Here is a 19,337-nt window from a genome sequence, read left to right on the forward strand (position 1 = left end):
CAAGAAGAAGATATATTCTCTGAGTTAATATGAGCCAAATTGAGTCCAATGAAGTTACCCCAACTTGCTCAGAGGTCATGGCTGCTCTGACAGAGTATAAAGCTGGTGGGCACCGTTGCTCTGTCACTCCTACCACCATCCACACATGCAGTACCGAGTCTTCATATGGACTCGGTGTGGTTGGGGCTGGAGGTCCCCTGCTTGCCGTACTTGCTCTTGCCATGTCACTACCCTGAGCAGAGCTGAAACTATGGCACACAGCTTGTGCTGTGGGAGAAACAAACCCAGAGTCCATCTTCTTTTGGCTAGTTGGTAAGAATATGGAGAACATGGAATTTACCATTGTAAGCAATCTTAGGTGCACAACTGAGCAGCAGTAAGGACATTCCAATACTGTGCGATGAGAACTGGATTTTTTTTTAAATGTACAAATGGTAAGTTTAAAACACTCTTTTGTGAGGATAAATTCCATTTGTTAGAGCAAAAAGAGATGGCAGATAGCCTTGGAGCTGAAGAATAGCTTGGATTTGGGGTAGACTTTGTCAGTCCATAGCTTTCTGCTCAACCTTGTGCTTCGCTGTAACCTGTATTTCTGTTTTTCTGTGCGAAAGATCTCACCCTCCTGGTTTCTAGATTTCCACAGCTGCTGCCGCTTCTTGAAGTCATTATCAGTGAGGCATTTGGGGATTTTCACTTTGCTGATATCGATTTTTGTGGAGGTGGCCATAACACATTTCTATACAGAGGAACATGCTTGCTGGACAGAGATCCAGTCACAAGTAGTAAGCCACTGCCAAGCTACTTCAAGAAAACTACTCTCCTGCTTCTGTGGCGCTCAGTGAGGATGATGAGGGTGTTCCCTGAAGTGATGCTGACTGGAAGATTTCTGCCATGGCTCAGCAGCCTCCTGGCCACATCTTCAGTGAGATGCTATCTAGGCATTTTATGAAGCTTAGCCACCCATTCTTGTCACCACCAACTGGTTTTGTGACACAAAGAATCTTCTTTTGCTTCTCAACCTTGGATTTAGCAGCCAACTACTTCCTCTGATCCTTGGCTTTTCTGGCATACATGGCAGATCAAGAGTATCTAACATTCCTCAGACCCAGACCCGGTTTCAGCTGCAGCGGGGCCTCAGCCTTTGGGCTTTTTAGCCTTCAGAGTTCTGCAGTTTGCCATGGGCACTAGCCCTTGTGGCTTCCAGTCTTCTTCTTAATGTGTGGCTTCTCAGACCTCACCCACCATTTTGCAAGATGGGAAAGAGTACTTTTATCCTTTCCTTTCCTTTCTTTCTTTTTATTCTTTTTAGTTCAGATCTGAACCTTAGCGTCCTGGGTGTGAGCTTCAGTCAAAATACAAGAGAAATTCCAGGACTCAGTTCTAGGTTTGGACTTTCCTAATGTCTAAGACAAGGTATAAAATAATGTCCAGACAAATCATAGCTAGGCAGGCTTCCTTGCACAGGAGAAGGGATAAACATTTACAGATAGAGGGGAGAATGACATGGACTGGACAGGTGCAAGTTTTGCTTGGGGTAAGAGGGATTTAGTTACAAGTTGGGGAAGTGCCAGGCAGAGCAGATAGTTTACAAAGGTCTTGAACTTGAGCAGTTCAGTGGGCTGAGCCAGGTCTGCTGATTGCTGGAAGTTATGGTTGATGGGTTCAGGGAGCTATGGGTCAGCCTAGTTTGGATTCAAATGTTAACTGAGACAAATTTGTGGGATAATTTTTTATACCAGGTCTTCAAATATGTCCAAACTAGCCAAGTAACTCATTTGTGAAATATCTTTCTGTTTAAAGACTCTGTGGTTCTAGTTTATTACTAAAGAGTAAGATGTGGGAGGAAAAAACTGAGAGTGAGGGAAAGGGTGACATTGTCCAAAAAGAAATGCACTCTTTAGTTGACTTATATAACTGTAACTCCTCTGTACATCACTATTATAGTAACAATAAAAAATAAAAGCAAGTACAAGCCAAGCTCCTGTAGCACGCACATGTAATCCTAGCTACTCAGGAAACTGAGATCTGAAGATTGAGGTTCAAAGCTAGCCCATGAGAATCATATCTCCAATTAACCACCATAAAAACAGGAAATGGAGCTGTGGCTCAAGTAGTAGAGTGCTTGCCTTGAGCATAAAAGCTCAAGCTGTTCAGGCCCTGAGTTCAAGCCCAAGGACTAGCACAATAAAAGGAGGAGGGGAGCAAGTACAGTTTAATTGTAAGTTAATGTAACATACCAGTGGGTACATTACTGTTAGTTTTTATTGCATCATTTAATAGTGTCAGGTGAAATTCTTGCTTGTTATGGAATCTGTAGGAAATCCTGGAGATCTGGTCCTTAATGACCCAAATAAAGTTAAGAGGATTAATTATTATAGCTGCTTCAAAAACATAATTCTGCTTCTTGTCTGTCTTTAATTGAACTCTTGGTGCTTTTGTTATGAACATTAAAAACAAATGCAAAGTTATTCTTGTTTTCTGGATTTTATTAGTTGGGTATATTTTTGCTATTGCTTCTCAAGTTTGAGGTTTATTATTAAAAGAACAATTAATCATTGACAAAAAGAGTGTACGATGTGTCCAAAGGTCTACCAGGACATTTTCTGCAATCACTCCAAAGTTTAAAAAGGGGGTGAATATGCATGTTTCCTGGATAGAAATGCTTTTATGATTCAAGCCAGGCTTTGTGCATATAAGTAAAACCCAGGAGGCCTGGGTTAGGGAATGGAGCACAGGAACAACTTAGTACCAGGAGCTGTCTTCCCTTTGTCACATTGTTTTTCAGTAAGGATTTCCTAGAAAGCAACATGCAGGACATTCATACAAAATATTAAGCTATTTGATTTTTTATTTGGTGATGGCTAAGTAATTCAGAAGATAATTTTTTCCTCTATAGAATTTGTGTATCAGCTCAAAGTATTGGTAGCCTGACCCAGGAGCCTCAGGCCATAGCTCTCAGAAGCAATGTGAAGGCAAACAAAGATGAAAAGTTAGAGATTAACTTTTCGCTGTTAGAAAAGGGTAATGGAAGCCAAGCACCTGTGGCTCACACTTGTAATTCTAGCTACTAATGAGGCTGAGATCTGAGGATCATGGTTCAAAGTCAGCCCAGGCAGGAAAGTCCGTAAGCCTCTTATCTCCAATTAACCACCAGAAAACTGGAATTGGTGCTGTGGTTCAAGTGGCAGAGTGGTAGCCTTAAGCTGAAGAGCTTAAAGACAGCACCCATGCCCAGAGTTCAATCCCCATGACCAACAAAAAAAAGGTAATGGCCTGTTGCTCAGTTGTAAAGATCCAGCTTGGCTTTCTTGAGTCCTTGTGTTCAGTCCCACAACAGAAAGAAAGGAAGGAAGGAAGAAAGAGAGAAAGAAGGCAGGAAGGCAGGAAGGAAGGAAGTAAAGAGAGTTAAGGAGTGAAAAGAAAAGGAAGAAAAAGGAAAAGTTACAGGGAGAGAGCAAGGGAAGGGGTGCCATTATGTAACTGTAACTCCTCTGTACATAACCTTTACAAAAACAATAAATATATATATTTAAAAACTAAAAAAAGGAAGTTTTGTCTTTCCTTTTTTCTTAGAGCATTGTCTTAGAAAGCATGTCACTGTCAAACCTTCCTCTGCTCCTTTGAGATGTAAGCGAACTTTACAGGAATGAGTCACTAGTCAGTTATGCACCTTCTCTAGGACCTGAGGACCTTCTTGGAGCTGGAATCATCAGGGAGGTGGCTCCCACCTCTCAGGTTCTGGGCTACATGAGCATTAATGTGAGCAAATCCATTTCATCACGAGGATAGGAGTCCCTGTTTCTTTTGTGTAAAGCAACTTGGCAAACATAGGTAGACCTGTGATCGAGGATTTTTTCTGTCAAAAGTCTGCTTTTATGACCACCCGCTCTTTGAAAGCCAATTTTCTGGTAGAGGACCAGAGCACCTGACTGCAATGTCCCAGTCTCAAGGACAACTTCACTGAAGCCCTGGTCCAGGAAATCTAGAAGACAGTCCTCTCTAGGGCTGTGAAGGAAGGTCTTAGGCAGTGGAAAGAGAAGACATTCAGGAAGGCTGAAGCATAGTTTTTGGAGGATGGTGGCCATCACTTTGGATAAACCAGCTGACCTAGGCAGGGAGGGAAAGAATAAGTAAGACACATAGGGCCAGGCCCTGCAGGATCAGCATCCTGGTTAGGTAGCATTGATGGCCATAAGTATAATTTTAACTGTGAAGCTGCATGACTGAGTCATGGTGTATGGTGTGTGTGTGTGTGTGTGTGTGTGTGTGTGTGTGTGTGTATTAACATGGAGCATGAATATACTACAGAGGAGATAATCCAAGAGACATGTGGAATGTTGCTGAAAAAATAAGGTACCCAGGCAAAGGTGTTTAGGTTGCACAGTGCACAGAAACTCCTGGTTATAAGGCTTACTAGGAACTAATACCTAGTCTATATCAACTCCTAGAAAAGGACTCATGACACTTGGCTGAGAGTGGATCGGGAATAAACATTTGGAGGATAATTTTTCCAAAAGTCTTGGTTGCCTACTCAGGTCTTGATACTTACAAAGTTCTCGATGCTTATATGCATTCAATTTGCTTGTTGTTTAAAGGAGGTACCTTTACTGGTGCTGACAAATGAGCTTTCTGCCCTAGCTGTGTACCTTATAGGTTCACCTGGGACCTGAGACAGTCAGGACACTGAAATCTGAGCTCTTTGGATATGCATAGTGAGCAGTAATAGAGGCGTTAATTGATTCCAATGGGCATGAGTACAGAGAAGGGGGCAGAGACAGCGTGGACTGTGGTAAGAGCATCCTGAGGTCACTGGGTGGAGGCAATGGAAAGACCAGGACCTCCTGTAGTAAAAAGTGCCTGCAGCTTCCTCATGGCAAACTAGAAGCTGAGAGTGGGAGCTGGAACTGAGGGCCCTGGTGGATACTGTTGATGTGTGGGATATTAACTTCTAATCGCAATTTAGAGCTAACATTTAATATATTTAATGTGCATGATTACATTGTCTTAGATACACTTTAATAGTGTCTCTGGCACTTGAACATTAGAAGATGAAGTAACAATGTTGACCTTGAATATTGAACATGAAGGAGAGGGTGAATTGAGAATGGCAGGCAGGGAGGTAGGGTTCTAGGTGCAGTGGGGTGCAATAATTAGAGTCTATGCAACATTAACCAGGTGGAAATCCAATCCAAGCTGAGGGGCAGAGGCTTGAGCACTGTCCCTGCCCTGTCTCGCCTTGTGCTTGGTATGACTATGACTTTCCACATACAGTGGCCTCAGTCACACACAAGGTGACCTGAAGGTGGTTTGGGTCTCGTGGCTTCTCTGCTGTTCTGTGTGCAGGTGCAGCTCTTTCCCTCTGGGTCCTCACTGGATGTAGGATGCCCTTTGGCCATGTTGGAGGCTGTAGCATCTCTGTTCCCCACCAGCTGACAGGTGCCTGGGGATGAGAAGTGGCATTCCATTCCCTTGGTTTCATCTAAAAGTGGCCCAGAGCCAACCTATCAGGAAGGACAGATTGTCCTGGAGTACATTATGCTAACTTCTGGTAAATGAGAGGTCTGTTAAACCCAATGGGAGCACAAGACCAGATTAGAACCAAACTTCGAGAGTGAAAGACTAAATTGGCAGTCATAATATAAGCAGAACGAAAGGCCTCCTTGCCTCTGCTAAATTATCTTTCCAGCCTAGTTATCCTCACTCTTCATTTGGAAGCTGCTGTTGGTGAACTGACAAAGATATGGATAAAGGATGGTCCAGGCCAAAGGAGTCGCACAATCCAAAGCTCCTAGCAAAACTGACTGAACCAGAGCAACTGGCTGTGTGTAGGGAGTGAACTCAGTCAGGGCTGATGCAAAGGAGCCCAAGCTGCTCTGTTGGATCTGAATGTCCAAGAACAGAGACTTAGCCCCCTGAGGAGCCTTCCCCAGGGAGGAAGTGGAGGTGTTTCTGGCATTCCTGGGTGTTTACCCTCTCATCATCTATCATAGTGTGTCCAACATGGCCCTTCCTTGGTCTCTGTTCCTGTCATCAGAACCCAAGCAGGGCTTGTCCACATGTGTTCTGGTGAGTCAAACAATTTCCCTTTTTAAAGAAAATCTTCAGAGTCTAGTGATCATGTGGTCCCACTTCATGGCTGACTGGGAACTTCTGGAAACACTGACTTTGCTAAGAAAGGAGAACTGGTAGCTCTAAAGCAGGAGATAAGCTACAGTGTAGCCTGTACTTGTCAGCCTCTAAGGAACTATTTCATGGTCATGTTACATATGATGTCCATATTCAATGAACACTTGGTTTCAACAGTGCTGTGTGAGGAGCAGCAGAGGAATGGGTGTGTGGATGGTTTCAGGGAAGCACAAGGAAGCAGGCATGGAGAACAGGGAAGAGCCTGTGGAGGGTGTTTGTGTGGATATCAAGTCCAAAGGCAAAGTGAGTGGCATGGACTTGAATAGGAGAAACTGTTTATTTATACATGATTTCTTGTTTCTATTTTTTTCTTATGTAACATTACCATAGTATTATAAAAATTAAACCCAGGACTTTAAAAAGACGTAATGGACAGAACCCACAATGCCCATACTTTACCAGTAAGCAGATGGGAACATGAAGTATAAAATGTGGGCTTTAATAATTTGTTCTATGGCCATGTAGAATTTGCTTGTTACTGCATAGAGTTACTCTTAGCCTGACACATAAGTAAGATTATAACCCAACTATAGCAGGAAGACAATACATTAGATGAATTGTAGGGAGAAATACTAGCCTGGCTGTTATGTTCAGAAATGGCACTCTAGTCTTCTGAAAACCCATTTTCTGTTAGAGAACCAGGGACTTATATAGCAACAGTGTGTTATCAAGGACAACTTCACTGCAGCCCTGGTCCTGGGCAAACTGGAAGACAGTCGCTCTCTGGGCCTGGACCTGAGTTACGGCAATATGGCCAAACGCACCAAGAAGGTCGGCATCCGCTATGGTGCCTCACTCCGGAAGATGGTGAAAAAAATTGAAATCAGCCAGCACGCCAAGTACACCTGCTCCTTCTGTGGCAAGACAAAGATGAAGAGGCGAGCAGTGGGCATCTGGCACTGTGATTCCTGCATGAAGACAGTGGCTGGTGGTGCCTGGACCTACAACACCACTTCTGCCGTCACAGTCAAGTCTGCCATTAGAAGACTGAAGGAATTAAAAGACCAGTAAAAGCTCTACCATCTGAGATGTCCCTACCCTACAATAAATGGGTTAATTTAAAAAAAAAAAAACAAAAAAACTGGAAGACAGTCATGATCAGAGCTTTAGCTATTCCCTTTCCTTGGTGCTCCAAGGCCACAGATATACAAGAGAGCTTCAACTGCTTCCTTCCCGGCTGAGGATTCTTGATGGTCACTGCACTCATTATTCCCATTACCTGGCCCCCACACTCAGCCACCCAGAAGCAGGAGTCTTGGGAGCTCAGGTAGGATTTGGTGATGTCAGGAAAGTCTATGTGTGAACTCATAACCACATACTGCCTCCAGGGGTATCCAGCAATGAACCACAGGAAAGGAGCAGGGTGAAGGTGCATCTAATGGGCAGAACCCATGATTCATAGGCCAGGAGTAAAGTGGCAGGCAGCCCAAATAAGAGCAGGAGGGTTCCAGGCAGCATGAGGACATGGTGAAAGGTGGTGGGGATGTGCTCCTCCATGCCCCTGGAATTAAGTCCAGGACTTGTTTCCGGTAGCTCTCCTTGTACTTGCAGATGTGATAAGGAATCATGGGGGAATGTCTGTCCAAGAGCCTAGGGCTATACCTGTCTTCACACTTTCTTTGTAACTCTACAGAAGAAAGAGGAAGCCATGTAAGTTTCCCCTATAGCTCCCAGCCTCCAGGAACCATGAAAAGCCTGCTCAAGTGTGTATCTTTCTACTGTCACCCTAGAAGAAGCCTCACAGCTACCAATGTGAGTTGATGTGTGGTCAAAAACAGTTGATTGGAACCCTGTTTCCATCCTCTTCTGGCTGTGTGGTGTTGGATACACAATGTAATCTCTTTGAGTCTGTGAGCCCTCACACAGAATAGAGGAAATGGTACCTCCTTTATAGGCCTTTGTGAGGATTTAATGCAGTAACTTTCTTAGAGCACTGATATATACCTTACTTTCCCCTCCACTGTCCTAGCCCTGATACATGTTCTCTGTACTTGAGATGGCATCCTGTAGTGGGACAATTTCCTATCCCCAACTCATTCACTATGCTATCTTCCCAACAAAAGATTACAGAAAAGCCTCCTCCTCTCTGATAAGAAAGTTGATGGGATATACAAGACACTATGTTGAAAATGAACTTTACAACTTTGGAGGGGGGGATGGGGGTGAGGGATGGGGGAGGGGGGAGAGTAATTGGGGAGCTGGAGAAGGAAGGAATGGTAGGGGAAAAATGAAGGAGGAGGCATCAATGCTCAATAGGCTCAATGCTCAATCACTCATGTAACTGTAACTCCTCTGTACAGTATTTTTACAATAAAAATGTATTAAAAAAAAGAAAATTGAGGCTTCCGTTAAGCTAAAAGGTCAAGCACCAAACCAACCCCACCTATAATATTAGGCCATGATGGCCTCCAGGCCTACTAACACCCTTACTTGGCACCTGTGTTCTCTGACATGCACAGTAAGGCCCAGTGTCTAGGACATCCTCACCTAGGAGTGGCACCCAGAAGACTGTCTACATTCTACCAAATCTGTGGGAAACAGCTAGATTGGCCCTTCATTGGCTGACTCCTCTGGATAATGATAAAACCAAAGGTCAAGACCTGGAAAGTGATAACACAGGGATCCAAAGTCCATTCACCTTGTGTCCCCTTGGAATTTTGGCATAGTAGTGCAGGCTAGGACAGCTCACAGTCCTTCTCCTTATGAGAGGTCAGCATCTCTCTTCTTGTTCAATCAGGCTCTAGCATCTCTCCTGCCAGTACATTCTTCCTTCTCTGACATTCACCCTGGTCCTCTGTACAACCCTGGAAGGAGCCTGGGGACTATGTCACTCATCCTGGACTTGTTCATCCTAGGCAAGAGTCCAAATCCCCTGGCTCAGCTTCACAGTCCTCCTCTGCCAGAGCTGCTCCTGAGCCTAGACAAATATATCTGGGTGGTTCTTCTATACTGTCACTCCCTTCTCAACTCAGTAGTGGTATCGATGTGCCTTCTAAACTTCAGGTGATTTTTTCCTTCCCCAAGCAGAGCTGACATCAGCTGACAGGTTCAGGACAGTAGCACCCCCTAGAAGTACTACTGATGTGACAAGTGCTCACATTCATCATGTGTGTTAGCCAAGGATGCACTTCACTAGGACAGGTCATGCACCACAGAAGGCCAGTCCTTTCTTTGTGGACTCTGTTTTGTGAACAAGATGCTCTTGTTCCCAAAGTAGCTCAGCTTTTGTTTTCACGCCCAACTTTGTAGAGAAGTTAAAGCCCTATCTTCTCCATCTCTTGGCTCTTGAAGTGGCTAACAGTGGAAGCAAGTATTTGCCTACAGTGTGTAGTTCATGCTGAACATTTCATCATGTGACAAAGGGCTGGGATAGTACAGGGGGTGAACAATGTTGTGGCTGACATGCAGTCTCACACTGAAAGAGCAACTCAGGAGCTTTGAGTGTGTGGGAGCCAGATGGATGTCCTCACAGCTGTAACCAGGTTCCAGAGGGTTCAAACATAAAGACTGAAAGAGAGGGCAATAAGGATGCCCAGGTAGGATGATTGGTCCTGGACTAGAGGATATCTTAGTCCTGAAGGCAGTAGGGGGAGCTTCCAGGCTAAGGGAAGACAGGAGAGGATAGCACTCAAGTGATTATAATAATAACATATAATAATATAAAAGTGATGTGATTCTTACAATGCCTACATATACCTGGATTAAGGAAAACTATTCTTAATTGCAATTCAGTGTCATTAAGCACATTCACAGTACTTTGATGAGCATTAGTGCAGCCCAGAGCCTCAGAGCACCCAAGGTGGAAGCATCTAGGCAACCTCTAATGAAACATTGTCATTCAGTTCTAGGATTGGAGCTTTCCAGGACCTACCTGACACAAACAACACATTTAGGAGAATGCTGGCTAACCTGGCTTCCTTGCCTTCAGGCTGGAGGTAAATACTTCATGAACTAGAGATGGAAACACGTGCTGAGTGGAGGTGGGGAGCACTATTACAGTTTGGATCCAGAATGTTCCCCCATTGAATCATGTTTGAAAGCTTGTTTCTCAGCTGGTAGGCTACTGAGAAGTGGTGGAAATGTTAGGAAGTGGTTCCTAACTGGAGGCACTTGATCACTAGGGTGTAACCATAAGGGATAAATCTTGTTTGTGAGTCCCCCTCCTCTGCTTCCTGGCCACCATGAGGTGAGCAGCTTTGCTCCATCACACTCTTCTAATGTAATGTGCTTGCTGCCTCACCACAGGTGCAGAAATCGATGGTCATAGATGGAAACCTGGACACTGAGACAAAGTAAATCTTTTCTTGACTTTTTCAGCTACTTTGTTAAATCTTTTTCTCCCTATTGTTAGGGAGAAAAACCTATGACCTCAGGTATACAAAACACATACTCTAACACTCAGCTACATGCCCAGTCCTGAAGGTCATGGTTGATGGTTTCAGGGAGCTATGAGTAAGACTAGTTCTGGCAAAATGTATGACACACATGATAAGGTTGCTAGTGTGTCTGAAATAAATGTCCAAAATCACTCTCTAAATCAAATAATCAAAGTGTCTCTTTTTCTAGAATGTTCAGAACTTTCAAACCTGACCATCTCATATGTCTTCTTTAGCAGAGTTCATGGTTCTAGTTTAGTTGCAATTACTAAACAATGGTAGGGTCCCAGAGGCCCTGGGAGCTGCCTGGAAGTGGATATCTGCTGCAGATCTCACCATAGTGGATAAGTGAAGGAGTGTGGTGTGTCCTGGAAGCAAAAGTTCTTATGGTTCAGACCTTGTGGTGTGACAGTGAGTGGTCACTGTGAGGCCTGGCTAAGGGAAGTTGGCAAAGGAACCGTGAAGCACCTCCAGATGTGTTAGCTAATTATAAACCTCAGAGTTAGGATTGTTCTATGAGTTAGGCAATTCTTCACAAAAGCCTAAGCCAGCCCATTTCCCCCCATTCCTTCAGATGAAGAGAAAATACCCGTTCACAGTCTTTGTGTTAGTGCTGGAGGGCCTGTTGTCCTGACAGTGGAGTATTGGGACTGCCCTTAGAAGCAGAGTAAGGTGAAGGAAAAATTACAATGAAAACTTGAATTCTCGGTGTGTTTTTTCTTTTTTGAGTGTTGGAAGATGTCATCTCTGGCTTTTCTTAAGAGTCTTCAGCTCGTCAGCTTTTGTTCACCATCCTGGTTATGTGCTTTCCTGAGCTTCTCACCACATCTTCTCACAAGACTTTCAGAATCAAGCGGTTTCTGGTCAAGAAGCAAAAGCAAAATCACCCCATTCCCCCGTGGATTTGGATGAAAACTGATAACAAAATCAGGTACAACTCCAAGAGAAGACACTGGAGGAGAACCAAGCTGGGTCTGTAAGGAATTGCTTCAGATGCCCACACATTTATGCTCTACCATGAACCAGTCAAGCTGAAATGTCAATACTGCCTGGACTAACAGTTGGGCATTTTTAAAATTGATTTTTCTTTGGTTATTTTAAAAATGGGCACAGTAATAAACGTCATAAACATCACATTTGAAAAAAGAAGAGTCTTCAGAAAACCTTTTAATTTTGATGAAATGTGTACAGACCTTAACAACTGATAGGCTTCTTGCCAATTGTATAGTCTTCTCAAGGACTTGGGCATCCTGGTTTTTTTGTTTGTTTAGGGGTGTGGCAGGGAGAGGGGGCTTGAACTCAGGGTCTAGGTGCTATCCCTGAGATTCTTTTTCTCAAGGCTAACGTTCTGCCACTTGTGCCACAGCATTACTTCCTGCTTTTTTTTTCTGAGTAGTTAATTGGAGATAAGAGTCTCATGGACTTTCCTGCCCAGGCTGGCTTCAAACTATGATCTTTAGTCTCCTGAGTAGCTAGGATTACAGGTGTGAACCACTAGCACCAGGCTTGGGCATCCTGTTTGATGTGACCAGGAAGAGAGCTTCTCCCAAGACCTTGGAGACTAGATGGTCCTGACATAGGCTGGGTGGGTAAGTCATGGAGATAGAAGTTCTTGATTCCCTTCCCGAAGATTCTGTGAGTAATAAAGAAGGGCAGGTATCCAGGATGAACCTAGAGTGACAATTTGTGTCCCTGGTGCTGGTCAGTGCTCTACCAAGGACTATTTATCATCAGGAGAATATTATCTCATCAAGAGAGAGTGAAGCGGATGTATCCGCTTTTTTTTTTTTGCCATATTCTCATAGGATGACTGTGATGTGTCAGCCTCTGCGATAAAACACTGTTCATCACTGAAAGTATTTTCTTTCTATCCTACTCCTTCCGAGGCCTTCTACATTGGGGGATTTTGATTTTAATTTTATTTCTTCAAGGCTGGAAGACGTTCTAATCTTACTGTCCAGCAGGCAGCAAAATTAGAACAAACATTCATCCATTCTTCACACTTCTGTTTACTATTTCCATGAAAAAGAACCTCTTAAAAGATTCCAGGAACCCTATAATATTTAGAAAGAGGAATTCTGAGCACTTTCATTTCTGACACCTCTGGACAAGTGAGAGTTCCCTTAGCTCAGCCAACTCTGCCTCTCCTGCACCAGAGCAGGTCTAGCCAGGCTACTCAGGTTACCTGGTTATTAGGATGACCTAGAGAGCAACTCTGGATAATATATCAATAGAGGGTGGGTTGCTTTGCAGATAATGTGTGTTCCTAGGACTCTGATGTGGGTAAAAGTGAATTCGTCAGTGTAAAGGAAGAATATCTACAATTCCCCCTACCTCAACCATTTACTATGTAAGGATAAAATGCAGTGGATTATTAGAGTCCCAGGAAGCCATGGTCTAAAGCGTGAGGCCATTAATGTGCCTCAGTATTTATGCCTGATACCTCAAGGTTATGTTTGTTACTTTGTCACACAGGATTTTATCTTGTCAATCCTGGTTGTGGAGTAAGACAAGGCCATGGCAAGGTAGAGGACTAGTGGCATAGTAAAGACATTGTGTGTGTGTGTGTGTGTGTGTGTGTGTGTGTGTGTGTGTGTGTGTGTGTGTGTGTGCACGTGTGCATGTGGGTTTGTCCCTGAGCCTTTTTGCTCAAAGCTAGTACTCTACCGCTTGAGCTACAGTTCCAATGCTGGCTTTTTGGTAAGTAAGTGGAGATAAGAGTCTCACAGACTTTGCTGCTCAAGCTGGCTTTAACCTGCCATCCTGAGGATTCAGCCTCCTGAATAGCTAGGACTACAGACTTGAGCCACTGGCACCTGGCATTAAAGGTCCCAAGGCCTTGCTAGCCTGTACTTGAGCTCCACATTGTTACCTCCTTCTGATCTCCATGACAAGGAGGACCCCTGCTTTCCCCTCAGCTCTTTTGCCCATGCGACATAGCATCCCAGCTTCTCCTCAGTCAGTATCTATCCAGCCAGGAGATAGAAGTCCCACATGGAACCATTGTCCTATTAGTCAACCATTGCTCCTTAGTAAATACTTGGTTTTCATTTCAAGACCAAGGTTTCTTGGTATACGCATGTGGGGCCTGCTGTGGAAGGAAGGCCAGCCTTCCCAATGGATGCTTGTCCAGAACTCATCTTTTTCCTAAATCATCTGACAAAGGGCCATTAGGTCCATCCACTGAGCCATCCATGACCTGCCCGAGAAGATTTAGCAAGATTCTCTCTTTTTCTGAATGCCAGGGGTGGCTGGTTCCAACCACAGCCTCATACCAGGCCTCCTCTCTACCAGTCCTATCCATGCCTCCTGTGAAGTTTACCCTGGCCTCTCATTCATCCTCCCCTTATCTACACCAAAGCTCTCTCAGCATCTTCCAGCATGTAAATGCTGTACATGTATCTTGTTCTTAAACCCCCTCCCCACCCAGGGGGATCTGATCTCTGCTTCACTGATATATCAGTGATGTCCTTCAGTGTCCAGAGCAAGTCTACCAGCTGATAGGAGCTCATCAATGGACGTATATGACCAAACAAGAGATAACAAAGTTATACGTTCTAAGTTTCCAGGAAAGAAACTTCCAGCTAGAAAGACACACATTGACTGCCAAGCTCAAATGTGTAACCTTAAATTCTCTCTCCCTGCACCAGTCTTTCCAAAAAATTCTATTTGGATTTTCATTTTTATATTCAGAATCTAACCCTGAGCTGTCTGTGCCCCAGGTTGTGACAAGGAGGGCTGAGATTCCTTTGGACAAAGTGTTGATTTTTTATCTAAACAGTCAGAGTAGAAATCCTAGTCCTGCCCCTAGTGTATCCTCACCTCCCTGATGCCTATCCCTAATTTGTATAATCGGGGGTCAGAGTAGCATTTCCCAAATAATCTAGGCACAGCAGCCATACTGCTCTTAAGCAAATCCATCTAGAACTTCACACTCTGGAATGTTTTAGATCCCAATTATCACATGGAACTCCCCAATCTGAGCCTCTACCATATCTTCCTGTTGTTCTTAGCCTCCTTCGTGACCCACAATGCCCTCCACAGGGCACACACAGAGGCATCCACAGCTTTGGACCTCTATGCTAAATCCTTCAGGAAGAACTGTGTCAGCCTCACTGCAGGCAAAGAGCTGGTCCGAGAGGATGAGCAAGGAGAAAGCAGTCTGCATGGGAGGCTCCTCCCTCTTGGGTAGATGCAGTGGTGACCAGGCCTGGAAGCCACAAAGAGAGAAGACCTTCTAGTGATCTTTTCCTGCTGAAACCTGGCCACATGTGGCCTGCAAAATGAGCTGTCGAGAATGAACGCTTGCTGCTGGCATTAGTCTTGAGACATAAGAAGTATCAGGGTTGGCTCTAGAGCTCCAGATTTCATGGTGTGTGTGTGTGTGTGTGTGTGTGTGTGTGTGTGTGTGCGTGTGTGTGTGGTGTGTGACAATCCTGGGGTTGAATACAGGGGCCTTGTACTCATGCTCAGCTTCTTTACTTTCAGCTAGTGTTCTACCATTTTAGCCATGCCTGAATTTCCAGATATTTTCTAGTTGATTGGTCATAAGAATCTCTCCAATTTATCTGCCTGGTCTGGATCTGAACCTCTAGCCTCAGATCTTAAACTCCTGAGTGGCTAGGATTACAGGTATGAACCAAGGGTCTTATCTTTAGCAGAAACTTTCCATGTTGCAGCTGGCATGGAAAGAAAACTTTGAGGACTGAAGAGCTACATTTTTGACAGCTGGAACACAAGCAGAAGGAAGGGCCTTCTTGCCTCTACTAAGTTACATTTCCCTCACAGTCATCCTACCTCCCACTTGGCAACTGCTATTGTTGAATGGACAAAAGTATGGATAGAGGTAAGATGTGAGAATGTTCCAGGCCAAAGGAGTAGCACAGTTGAAAGTCTCCAGTAAAACTGATTGAACCAGAGCATCTGGCTGCACTTGGGGAGTGAGTCCAGGGTGAAAGCAGAACCCCAAGTTACAGGAACAACGATTTGGTCTTCTGCGGTGCCTCCACCGGGGGGGGGGGTGGGGGGAGTGGAGGTACTTTCAGCATTCCTACGTGTTCACTCCCCCATCACCTCACTAATATCCCAGTGTTTCCACGCGGCCTTCCCTTGGCCTCGGCTCTTGTCTTCTGATTCACAGCAGGGCCTGCCCACAAGTGTTCTGATGATTTCCTTGCTTTAGAGAAAATATTAAGATGGTCCTCCTTCATATCGTGACCCTGCACCAGTTGACTGGGAAAAGCTTCTGGAAGCACTGGTCTTGATGGGAGAGAACTGGTGGTCCTAAAACAGGAAATAATCTATCTGCCCAGCACCTGTCAGCCTTCAAGGGGCTATTCTGATGGCTCCATTGAACATGAAGCTGTCCACATTAAACAGAAAAACACATTGTATGAACAGTATGAAGCAGCAGGGAAGGGTGTGTGATGGTTGAATTTTCAGAAAAGCACACAGAGGCAGGCATGGAGGATGCTTCGTGGTGGCTTTCAAGCCCAAAGTCTAGAACAGTGGTATGGGGAGGTATACAAAACCTGGAATCTGAGCTGCAAGTGATTTGTGTTTGGAACCATCCAATGTCTAGGGAAAAGGTCTCCATGTATGATATGGGTATGTGACAAAGTTAGTTACAGGACTGGCAGAGTTGCCCATACAACCCTCCATGGAGATAGCAATAAACCAGACACCTTGCCAGAATGGAGCACATGTCCAATTCCAGCCTAGTGGTATAAGATACGGATTGAAGGGTATATTTCATTCTTTGATAAGTGAGAGATCAGCTTCCGGGTTGGTTGAGAGACTCCAGTCCTCCACAGGTGCCCAATGATAGAGATGAAGAAGCTGAGAAAGAGAGATGATCCACAACATCAGAACAAACCTGTGTCCCCACTCTCTTCTATTGGGGACCTCCAGATTGACAAGGTCATATCTGATATATACAAGTTTCTAGAGTCCTTGAGCTATTGGGGAAAGAGGGAGGGTTCAGCCTGGATCCCAAGGATGGATGCTCTGGGGGAACGTACCAATCCACATTTTCTTCCAGCACAATAGTGACCCTCTATATTCTGCCTTCCCTTCAGTCATACTGGCAAAGAAGCTGCATCCAATGATAGCCATGAGGGGTCACCATGTCCATGTCGGGCCACAAAAACCTCTGCCACCACTTCATTGGACACTACCCTCCTCCTGTGCACAGACCTGGTTCCAGAACAGATAAAATAATCACTGCCTCTTCACACGGCTGCACCATTTGCCTTCACCCGCATTGTGCCGATTCTACTGCAGCGTGGCTCTAACAACTTGAGTGTCAGATTATTCTGTACAATCACTTGCAGGGTCTCTGGAAACCTTTTGCATTCAAAGTCACAGTCCAGCAAAACAAGCACCAGGAAATGAATACTTGCAAGAGGGCATGTAGGGCTAAGGGGAAAGGGAGAGACAAGTAAAGGGAGGAAATGGGGAGGAGAATGCAGTCAAGAATCCATTATATATATATATATATATATATATATATATATATATATATATATATATATATAGCCACAAAATTAGGAAAAGTAAGGAAAGGAGTGGATTGAACGAGGATGAGAATGGCGAAAGTGATGGCACTGGTTAAGATGCATTGTATTCCTTTGTATGTCCCTCCCCCACAGTATAACCCTGCGTTCACTGTATTTGATGGCGGTATAATTTGTGGAGGGGAAGGGGAAAATCAAATCGTTTAAATAGGGATACAGGTGGACCCATTGCAACAATGAGATGTACAAGTCGTTAATGTCGAAAACGAAATTTACAACTTTCCTGCGGGGTGGGGGGAGCGGGGAGGATTGGGGGCACTGGCAGGGGGAGGATGGGAAGGGATGGGGAAGGGGAAACAAAGGAGGAGGCTACAATGCTTGATAAGAAATGTACTCATTATCTTGCCCATGTAATTGTAACCCCTCTGTACAGTATTTTCACAATAAAAAAATGCGTTGTATTCATTAACTGCTTTGGTAAATGATATCTCCTTTGTACAACTATTTAAAGATAATTCAAAAATTTAAAAATATTTTGCACCTTTTGACTTTTCTTTGCCAAGATCTTATAGACTGCCTGAGCTGGCACACTGGAACAGGATGAAGCACAGGGACCTGGAAATTCAGGCAATACAGGATGCTTCCAGAGGTGTCCTGATACATGTAAAGCTATGCAGCCAAGCTCTGGGAGACATTCCTTATCTACAGATTTATTAGTGAAATAAGTCTTGTTTCTATCATTTTTGGTGTAACATTACCACGATTGTTAGAAAAATTAAACACAGAATTTCAAAAAGAATGGACTGAATCCACAGTGCCCATACCCAACCACCAAGCAGACTGGAATTGGATGTACATAAAATATGGACTTTAATGATTTGCAACTGAGATCTTAGGATTTACTTGTTACTTCAGCATCAACCTCATTCTGACACAGAGAAATAAGATTATAGGTCTACCCTCTGAACAGTAGGGAGACAGTACATTAGTTGAAATGTAGGTATATCCACTAGCCTTCTTAATATGGTAAAAAATGACTGGCCGGTCTTCTGGAATCCCATTCCCTGATAGAGAGCCAGAGCCCCATGTTGCATCATTGTGGTCTCAAGGATAACTTCACTGCAGCTCTGGTCCCGGGCAAACTGGAGAACAGTCCTGACCAGAGCTTTAGCTATCCCCTTTCCCCGGTGCTCCAAGGCCACAGACATGTGAAGCAGCTCTAACTGCTTCTTCCCCAAGGGAGGATCCTTGACAGGCAGGACACCCACCATGCCCACCACCTGCCTCTCACACTCAGCCACCCAGAAGCAGGAGTCACGGGAGCTCAGGTAGGACTTGATGATATCAGCCAGATCGGTGCGCAAACAGGTGGACATATACTGCCTCCAAGGGTATTCTACAATGAACCACAGGAAAAGAAGAAGCATGCAGGTGCAACAACCAGCCAAGATCCATGAGCCATAGACCAGAAGTAGAGCAATAGGTACCCCAAGTAAGAGCAGGAAGGTTCGGGGCAGCCTCAGCACATGGTGGAAGGTGGCAGGGATGTGCTCTTCCATGCCACTGGCGAACAAGGCCAGGACCTGTGTGTGGTCGCTCTCCTGGTACTTGCGGATGTGATAAGGAGCCATGGGGAGATGTTTGTTTTAGATACCAGCGTCCGTGAGCCAAATCTAGACCTTAGTTCACACCTTCCCTGTAGCCCTGTAGGAGAAAGAGGAAGTCCTGTGAGTTCCCACACAGCTTCCAACCTCCAGGAACCTCCATGGACACCCTGCTCCAGAGTGTGTCTTTTTACTCTCGCCCAAGAGGAAGCCTCATACCACCACTGGTAGTAGATGTGGGTTCAGAAAGAGCCTATGGAAACTCTGGCTGTGTGGCGTTGGACATGCTACCCAACATTTCTGAGCCTGTGTGTCATTACTGCATGAAGGGAAAATAAGATCTGCCTTGTGTTTTGTTGTTGTTGTTGAGCATTTAATACAATATCTTACATGGAGCACTAATATATACCTTACCCTCCCACCTGCTTCCCTCCCCCACCATTCTGGCTCTGTTACAGGCTGCCTATACTTCTAGTATGTTGAGATGGCTCCCCGTTGCAGGATAATTTCCTCTCTCCAATTCTGGAAAGAGACTCTTAGACATTGCTGAATCCTATTTTTCCCTACAGAAGTTCCAGCAAAGCCTCCTTCTCCCTGGTAAGGAAGTTGAGGTTTCTGATAAAGCAAAAGGCCAAGCACCAAACTGCCCCTCACTT

General features: G+C 44.7%; 3 protein-coding genes and 1 pseudogene across 3 annotated transcripts; 2 read left to right on the forward strand and 2 right to left on the reverse strand.

Moving 5' to 3' along the window:
• Window positions 1–440: 440 nt before the first annotated feature.
• LOC122125152 lies at window positions 441–5,988 on the reverse strand (annotated as a pseudogene).
• Window positions 5,989–6,910: 922 nt separating this feature from the next.
• On the forward strand, window positions 6,911–7,259 carry LOC122125173 (60S ribosomal protein L37a-like). Its single transcript, XM_042699742.1, has one exon. It carries the CDS (start codon window positions 6,937–6,939, stop codon window positions 7,195–7,197), a length of 261 nt encoding a protein of 86 aa, XP_042555676.1. The 5' UTR covers window positions 6,911–6,936; the 3' UTR covers window positions 7,198–7,259.
• A 3,984-nt stretch (window positions 7,260–11,243) lies between these two features.
• On the forward strand, window positions 11,244–11,664 carry LOC122125201 (60S ribosomal protein L39-like). Its single transcript, XM_042699775.1, has one exon. It carries the CDS (start codon window positions 11,363–11,365, stop codon window positions 11,540–11,542), a length of 180 nt encoding a protein of 59 aa, XP_042555709.1. The 5' UTR covers window positions 11,244–11,362; the 3' UTR covers window positions 11,543–11,664.
• A 5,128-nt stretch (window positions 11,665–16,792) lies between these two features.
• Window positions 16,793–18,708, reverse strand: LOC122125153 (probable N-acetyltransferase CML1). Its single transcript, XM_042699719.1, has 2 exons — window positions 18,062–18,708; window positions 16,793–16,979 (listed from the first exon to the last, which is right to left on the reverse strand). The coding sequence occupies exons 1-2, from the start codon at window positions 18,706–18,708 to the stop codon at window positions 16,793–16,795; spliced, it is 834 nt and encodes a 277-aa protein (XP_042555653.1).
• Window positions 18,709–19,337: the final 629 nt, after the last annotated feature.

Source organism: Dipodomys spectabilis, unplaced genomic scaffold (genome assembly GCF_019054845.1).
Source record: "Dipodomys spectabilis isolate Male_0828 unplaced genomic scaffold, ASM1905484v1 ptg000262l, whole genome shotgun sequence".
NCBI classification, from domain to species: domain Eukaryota; kingdom Metazoa; phylum Chordata; class Mammalia; order Rodentia; family Heteromyidae; genus Dipodomys; species Dipodomys spectabilis.